The sequence below is a fragment of the Oncorhynchus clarkii genome, chromosome 16 (assembly GCF_045791955.1).
Source record: "Oncorhynchus clarkii lewisi isolate Uvic-CL-2024 chromosome 16, UVic_Ocla_1.0, whole genome shotgun sequence".
NCBI lineage: Eukaryota > Metazoa > Chordata > Actinopteri > Salmoniformes > Salmonidae > Oncorhynchus > Oncorhynchus clarkii.
Window position 1 is genome coordinate 1,672,606 of NC_092162.1, and position 8,673 is coordinate 1,681,278.

Consider the following 8,673-nt stretch of genomic DNA (forward strand, 5'->3'; position numbering starts at 1 on the left):
AATGGTCTGGGAGAGATAGAGAGAGAGAGAGAGAGAGATAAAGCTTATGGAAAAAAAAAACTCTATAGTATTTATTAGGCCCGTCAGAAAATGGGCATTCATACATGTGTAATTTATTGTACAAATGTAAGCAAAAAACGTAAAGAAGAAAGAAGCCTCTGTTTGAAATAAATGCCATAGTTTGAACTTCATTGTATTGTCTTTGGTCTGGTCTGGTCACATGCCATGTTATCTGCTCAACACGCACGTCTCTAGATTTACTTGTAACGGCTGTAATCTGTGGATAATGTGGTTGCCTTTACCCACCTTCGTTGAATGCACTGGCTCTGGAGAGTCTCCCAAAATGTATTATGGTCAACTCTAACATTGAGAAGGAATGATTTGATGACTGTACTTGGTAGTAGTGTACTTATACTACAGTAATAACAAAATAAATCATTTCAGTAACTGAAAATAAATGGCAAATCCACTTGCCTTCTGTAAAGTAAACCCTTGAACTCTAGGGTGTAACGATTTCTGTTGCAAAAGGTTTTGCACCGAACGGAAAATATTAACCCCTGAACGGAAAACGTTTTACAATTATAAACGAGAGTTTCTATTGGACACATTCAGGTAGGTCCCTCCCCCGTTTCTTTTTGTTCCATTTGGTTGTTACACAGTAAACCGTTTTACCCGAATGACTGCCCTGCTCACTATTTCACCTATCAGCTGTATGTAATAAATCAACTAAATCATAAATCAGCTGTAGTCACTGCGCAGGTGTGAGTCCAGTGACGCAAGATGGGATCATGCGCAGTCAGTGTCCTTCACAGGAAGAGTCAGTAGCTAGCATGCTGGCTAGTTAACTTAGTGGTGTGTCTACTCTGCTCTCCGGACATGATGGGGGCTAAAACCAGCACCATGGTCGCTGGGGTGGCCGGAGCCCTGTTCATTGGATACTGCGTTTATTTCGATAGAAAACGACGAAGTGACCCGAACTTCAAGAAAAGACTACAAGAACGTAAGTCATGTTAGCGAACTGGCAAGTCACGTGTTTTTATACCTGCAACAAAATGGCTAGCTAGTTTACAAATGTTTGGCTAACTATCTAGCGTGATATAACTGCATTAAGTATACACTTAGCTTTGTATTTGGGTGATGTTATTGCTAACTAGTTACGAGTTGGTTAACTAGTCAATAGTTAACCTAGCGAAGTGCCACCATATCCGCTTAGCCAGTTAGCTAGTTAGCGTTGGAAAACATTGATTCATCTGCAGTCAGGTCAATCCAATATTAAGGATGGTTTGTCAATGGTTTTTGTAAGCAAGTCAATGGTGGTGTGTTAGTATGTTTAGTGTACATAACTGGTTAAGTCAACCAACTCTCCTACATAGACTAGTAACGTTAGTGTCCACCATATAATATGTTTGGTTTAAAAAATCCCGACTCCTTTTTTTAATGTATTTTTCTTCTTCTTAGCCCTTCCATGTAACTGACATCTTTCTCTGCAAGGCACTCTTTTCTTTAGCATACCAGTCATCAAATAGGACATTGTTTCAACAGGCAGGAGTAAACAGAAGTCTTCCCAAGAGAAGACTGTACTAAGGGTAAGAAACATTACAAACAATGGCCAGACCAGGGGGCAAATGTATTTTTTATTTAACTGGGGAAGTCAGTTTAAGAACAAATTCGTATTTTACAATGACGGCCTACCCAGGCCAAACCCTCCCCTAACCTGGATGACACTGGGCTAAATGTATGCCGTCCTATGGGACTCCGGCTCACTGCCAGTTGGGATACATCCCGGGATCGAACCATGGTCTGTTGTGATGCCTCTAGCACTGAGATGCAGTGCCTTAGACCACTGTGCCACTCAGGAGCACCGAGATGATATGAAGTTAGTGCTTTTTAGAAGGCTCTTTGTCTTCCCCTGTACTGACTGTCTGCTAACCTGTCTGCCATTTAGCTACCTGACCTGAAGGATGCAGAAGCTGTACAGAAGTTCTTCCTGGAGGAGATCCAACTGGGAGAGGAGCTACTAGCACAAGGTGAGCTGTCCACCCCCTGTCTCCATGGCCATCACCTGGTCTTTCATACACACCCAGTCCTGAACACTACTAAGATCCTATAATTAACTATCTGGTCCTGAATAACAGGCTTGAACTCAGATTGACCCCTTCTGGAATAGCTGTGGCATTAATGTCTGGTCCAATGTCCAACTGTGCATTCTCATAAACCTCCTGGTTGCTAATGTTAGCTTCTGGAAAAAGTAATGCTGCTCTATCAAACTAGAGATCTGTAGCCCAGGGACCTGTGTCAGCTCTACGACATCAATTACATAAGTAATTTTTTTCGTGATGGATTTTTAATCATTTTATGCATTTATTTCCTAATTCAGTCTCCTGAAGAGTTGATTTGAGATGTGTCTGTTACTTGAACTCTGAAGCATTTATTTGGGCTGCAATTTCTGAGCCAGTTAACTCTCATGAACTTATCCTCTGCAGCAGAGGTAACTCTGGGTCTTCCTTTCCTGTGGCGGTCCTCATGAGAGCCAGTTTCATCATAGCGCTGGATGGTTTTTGCAACTGCATTTGAAGAAACGTTCAAAGTTAAATTTTTATCGACTGACTGACATTCATGTGTTGAAGTAATGATGGACTGTCATTTCTCTTTGCTTATTTGAGCTGTTCTTGCCATAATATGAACTTGGTCTTTTACCAAATAGGGCTATCTTCTGTATACCACCCCTACCATGTCACAACACAACTGATTGGTTCAAACGCATTAAGAAGGAAAGAAATTCCACAAATTAACTTTTAACAAGGCACACCTGTTAATTGAAATGCATTCCAGATGACTACCTCATGAATCTGGTTGAGAGAATGCCAAAGAGTGCAAAGCTGTCATCAAGGTAAAGGGTGGCTTTTCTGAAGAATCTCAAATATAAAATATACAATGCTCAAAAATGCTCAAAAAAATAAAGGGAACACTTAAACAACACAATGTAGCTCCAAGTCAATCACACTTCTGTGAAATCAAACTGTCCACTTAGGAAGCAACACTGGTTGACAATAAATGTCACATGCTGTTGTGCAAATGGAATAGACAACAGGTGGAAATTATAGGCAATTAGCAAGACACCCCCAATAAAGGAGTGGTTCTGCAGGTGGTGACCACAGACCACTTCTCAGTTCCTATGCTTCCTGGCTGATGTTTTGGTCACTTTTGAATGCTGGTGGTGCTTTCACTCTAGTGGTAGCATGAGATGGAGTCTACAACCCACACAAGTGGCTCAGGTAGTGCATCTCATCCAGGATGGCACATCAATGCGAGCTGTGGCAAGAAGGTTTACTGTGTCTGTCAGCGTAGTGTCCAGAGCATGGAGGAGCTACCAGGAGACAGGCCAGTACATCAGGAGACGTGGAGGAGGGCAACAACCCAGCAGCAGGACTGCTGCCTTTGTGCAAGGCGGAGCAGGAGGAGCACTGCCAGAGCCCTGCAAAATGGCCTCCAGCAGGCCACAAATGTGCATGTCTGCTAAAACGGTCAGAAACAAACTCCATGAGGGTGGTTTAAGGGCCTGACGTCCACAGGTGGGGGTTGTGCTTACAGCCCAACACCGTGCAGGACGTTTGGCATTTGCCAGAGAACACCAAGATTGACAAATTCGCCACTGGCGCCCTGTGCTCTTCAGATGAAAGCAGGTTCACACTGAGCACGTGACAGAGTCTGGAGAATGTTCTGCTGCCCTTCTCGCTCCATCCATCAACGCCACGTTGCACCACAGACTGTCCAGGAGTTGGCGGATGCTTTAGTCCAGGTCTGGGAGGAGATCCCTCAGGAGACCATCCGCCACCTCATCAGGAGCATGCCCAGGCGTTGTAGGGAGGTCATACAGGCACGTGTAGGCCACACACACTACTGAGCCTCATTTTGACTTGTTTTAAGGACATTACATCAAAGTTGGATCAGCCTGTAGTGTGGTTTTCCACTTTAATTTTGAGTGTGACTCCAAATCCAGACCTCCATGGGTTGATACATTTGATTTCCATTGATAATTGTGACTTTGTCAGCACATTCAACTATGTAAAGAAAAAAGTATAATAAGAATATTTCATTCAGATCTAGGATGTTATTTTAGTGTTCCCTTAATTTTTTTGAGCAGTGTATTTTTATTCGTTAAACTTTTTTTGGGGGGGGGGGGGGGTTACTGTGTGATTCCACGTTATTTCATCGTTTTAATGTCTTCACTATTATTCTACAATGTAGAAAATGGTGAAAATGAAATCTTGAATGAGTAGGTTTTCTAAAACTTTTGACTGGTAGTGTTTGTTTTTATCTAAAAAATCTGCTGAAAATGCAGCCTTGTTTTTAAATTTGATACTTCGCAGCCACGAGTTTGACAAGTGACTACAGTTCAAATTGACTTGTGGGTCATATCAACCCTGCAAGTTACCAAAGTTGTTCATTCGCTCCCTCGAGCTAAATGGAGGGCCGAGGATGCAACATTAGTGAATTGGACCTCCATTTAATAACCTCTCTGGGATCGTTCGGGACGGAAGCATCCCACCTCGCCAACAGCCAGTGAAAGTGCAGGGCGCCAAATTCAAAACAGATCTCATAATAAAAATTCCCAAACCATATTTTAAAGAATCACTTCTCGTTAATCCAACCACAGTGTCCGATTTCAAAGGCTTTTCGGCGAAAGCAGAACATATCATTCATTATGTTAGGTCAGCAACTAGTCACAGAAAGCATTCAGCCATTTTCCATCCAGAGGTATCACAAAAAGCAGAAATATAGATAGCATGAATCACTAACCTTTGACGATCTTCATCAGATGACACTCATAGGACATCATGTTACACAATACATGTGTGTTTTGTTCGATCAAGTTCATATTTATATCCAAAAAACTCAGTTTACATTGGCGACATGTTCAGAAATGCCTCAAACATCCGGCGACAGAGAGCCACATCAAATAACAGAAATACTCAAACTTTGAAAGACATGTTTTACATAGACTTAAAGAAACTTGTTCTTAATGTGATGTCAGATTTCAGCCACAAAAGCAAGCCATGCAGTTACCTGCGAAGTTGTGGAGTCAAAAGTCATTAAATAGCATTATAAATCTTCACTTAACTTTGCTGATCTTCGTCGGAATGCACTCCCAGGACTCCCACAAATGTTTGCTTTGTTCGATTACGTCCAAATACCTCTGTTTAGTTCACTATTCCAAAGGCACAATGTGCGAGCGCAAAATCCAGACGAGAAGTCAAGAGTTTTTTTATTACAGTTTGTAGAAACATGTCAACAATGTTTACAATCAATCCTTAGGGTCTTTTTATAATAAATCTTCCAACCGGACCATAGCGTATTCATTACAGAGGAAAAAGAAGGAAAGGGGCACCCGTGTGACAGCGCAGTAAACAACTGATTGGCCACAGCCCAGTCTACTTGTTGAAACAGCTCTTATTCAACACCCTTCCACAATAAAAGCCTCAAACAACTTTCTAAAGACTGTTGACATCTGCTGGAAGCCATGGGAAGTGCAAACTGGCCCCATAGACACAGCATATTGGATAGGCAATCACTTAAATGGAACTACAAACCTCAGATTTCCCACTTCCTGTTTGGATTTGTCTCAGGTTTTCACCTGCCATATGAGTTCTGTTCTACTCGGACATCATTCAAACAGTTTTAAACTTCGAAGTGTTTTCTATCCAATACTACTAATAATATGCACATTTTAGCTTCTGGGACTGAGTAGCAGGCAGTTTACTCTGGGCACCTTATTCATCCAAGCTACTCAATACTTCCCCCCCCCCCCCCCCCCCCCCCTGTCACCAATAAGTTAAGATGGCAAACGATCGTGATTCCCCCGAGGGGAAAGTGGCTAGCGTAAGAGCTGAGGTGGTATTAATATCTTGTTTGGACTGTAGCTTGAAGGAAGTAATACCACCTGACCTAATCATGTCGACCACCCCAACAGGAGACTGTGAGACGGGTGTAGACCATCTAACAAATGCCATAGCAGTGTGTGGTCAGCCCCAGCAGCTGCTCCAGGTGCTACAGCAGACTCTGCCTCCTCCAGTGTTCCAGATGCTGCTCACCAAACTGCCCACCATCAGCCAGGTGAGTGAGGAGGCTCTCTCCCACGGAAGACGCTAGGTCTCTCTTCCGATATTCACACTTAGAATGTAGCAATGCTTTTGGGTACTTTGGCCAAGGGTGGGGTTGGAGTGTCACCAAAATGGCTTAAAGATGACCTGTTCTTTCAGCTCTAGGACATTAATCTTGTCAGTTGTTTTCTTGACTGGCAGTTTCATTCTCATGTCACTTATTAGACTGTCACGATTCAGGTCTGACTGTGGCTGAGGAGTTCAGTGAAGTTCCTCTTTTTTTTCCCAGAGAATCGTGAGTGCTCAGAGTTTGGCAGAAGATGACGTCGAGTGAATGAGCTGGTGAGGTTTGTGTGTGTGAAACAGTGTGCAACTGCGTGTGTGGCTGTTGACTGGCTGTGTGGCCTTTAGTCAAGATGGCTGCCATTGGATGTCTTTCTCACCAACCAGGACATCGGCTGACTACCCCCTCCCCCATGCCTCAGTGCTATCTGTATAAGAAGTCCTGTCCGTGTCCCCTCTTCAGTCTACCGTAAAACATGTCCTATGCAGTAGCCCTCGTCTCAGATTCTAAGATCTTGACAAATCTAAATGTGTTGTATTATTTAGCCTAAACAAAGTGAGTATTATTTTTGTTTTTGAGCTAATACTCTAGATTATGTAGATTAAGCATCATTTTCCCTGTTTTATACATGAAACACTGTAAAGAGGTTGGCTCTGTTTGTCCCTGTCATGTATATGTTCACTGTGAGGTCGATTGTTTTCTAAGATGTCAGTGGAATATTTTTTTTTTTTTTTTGTAATTCTGAAATCCAAGTCATGAAATAAAAATGTGAGAATGTATTTGTCTGTTTCTGTAGTCTGCATGGCCACTAGATGGCAGTAGCAATGCATGAAGAATGGTGCCAGAATGGTCATGTTTAGTTGCGGTTTACAGATTGAATTGGGTAGGACACCATTTTATCAGTATTTCCCCCGAGCCACTGGGGCAAGGCAGCACTAGCAGATTTGGGACTGAGCCTCAGCCTGAGCAGCACGGTGTGGTAGTAGACGGACAGCCAGGGAGTCTCAGAAGGCCTGAGCCTCAGCCTGAGCAGCACAGTGGGGTAGTAGACGGACAGCCAGGGAATCTCAGAAGGCCTGATAGTTGAGCACCATTTATGGTCATACTAGTGAACAGAGCAGCTTTCTACATTGGGGATGGAGTAATATAGGAGGGAGTTGCTCTGCTGGGGATGGAGTAATATAGGAGGGAGTTGCTCTGCTGGGGATGGAGTAATATAGGAGGGAGTTGCTCTGCTGGGGATGGAGTAATATAGGAGGGAGTTGCTCTGCTGGGGATGGAGTAATATAGGAGGGAGTTACTCTGCTGGGGATGGAGTAATGTAGGAGGGAGTAGCTCTGCTGGGGATGGAGTAATATAGGAGGGAGTTGCTCTGCTGGGGATGGAGTAATATAGGAAGGGGATGGAGTAATGTAGGAGGGAGTTGCTCTGCTGGGGATGGAGTAATATAGGAGGGAGTTGCTCTGCTGGGGATGGAGTAATATAGGAGGGAGTTGCTCTGCTGGGGATGGAGTAATATAGGAGGGAGTTGCTCTGCTGGGGATGGAGTAATGTAGGAAGGGGATGGAGTAATGTAGGAGGGAGTTGCTCTGCTGGGGATGGAGTAATATAGGAGGGAGTTGCTCTGCTGGGGATGGAGTAATGTACTAGCACTTGAAGAGAACTAGGGCCTATCACTCGCAGCCCACTTCTTCCAATGTGCATCCAATTGTACTAGATGAAGGGCTGAAATAAGTAACATTCTGGCATTTAAACCATACCAAATTCACATCCTGGCATTTAAACCACACCAAATTCACATCCTGTAACACATTCTAGGTTATCGTACTGAGAATGTGTCCTGCACGATGGTGCTGTTTCCCAATATTTGTTGATGCCGGTACCACCATTATCTACTTGATCAGCTGTTGTCAACGTCGAAAAAACGATGACACCCGGGCATTTAAAGTATACTAGACTTATAATTTACTCGATTTAAATATAGTATACTACATTTAAAGTGTACTAGACTTAAATATAGTATACTAGATTTTAAAGTATACTAGATTTTCAATATGTTGCATACTATTAAAAAATAGTTTTCGTAAACTCAAACGGCCTACTATTTAGGACGCAGTGTGGGTATTTGGACACGGCCAATGTGGGTGTACTCCGGTTGTACTCTTGTATAGAAGAAGTGAGTGTCCTTTAGAAGACAGGAGATTAGAACTGTTTCTGTTTTGAGGTCAGCCTGGAACTCTGGCTGGGTGTGTGTTATGAGTTCTGGCTGGAACTCTGGTCCACTTCAGGCCTGGCGCTGTGTTTTGGACAGAGCTCTAGTCAGAACCCCATGCCAGATCCCCCTAGTTTGGACAGGGCTGCAGATCCCACGCCAGACCCCGGTAGGCCTTGTGCGGCTGCCCTTTTTCTATGGTAAATAAACAGCCTCCCTCCTCCCTCTCAGCCTCCTCTGCATTTGGCAGGGTGACACAGCAGCTGCTGTAGTTAAAACTCATCTCTCTGATGGGG

General features: G+C 43.5%; 1 protein-coding gene across 1 annotated transcript; it reads left to right on the plus strand.

Moving 5' to 3' along the window:
- Window positions 1–790: 790 nt before the first annotated feature.
- Window positions 791–6,944, plus strand: LOC139367402 (translocase of outer mitochondrial membrane 20). Its single transcript, XM_071105602.1, has 5 exons — window positions 791–1,000; window positions 1,543–1,586; window positions 1,946–2,027; window positions 5,972–6,114; window positions 6,391–6,944. Exons 1-5 carry the CDS (start codon window positions 877–879, stop codon window positions 6,433–6,435), a joined length of 438 nt encoding a protein of 145 aa, XP_070961703.1. The 5' UTR covers window positions 791–876; the 3' UTR covers window positions 6,436–6,944.
- The last annotated feature ends 1,729 nt before the right edge of the window (window positions 6,945–8,673 follow it).

Coding starts and splice junctions, on each gene's coding strand:
- LOC139367402 (XM_071105602.1), top strand. CDS start 877: ATGATGGGGGCTAAAACCAGCACCATGGTCGCTGGGGTGGCCGGAGCC. Junction 1,587..1,945: donor AAGAGAAGACTGTACTAAGG/GTAAGAAACATT, acceptor TCTGCCATTTAG/CTACCTGACCTGAAGGATGC. Junction 2,028..5,971: donor AGAGGAGCTACTAGCACAAG/GTGAGCTGTCCA, acceptor CCACCCCAACAG/GAGACTGTGAGACGGGTGTA.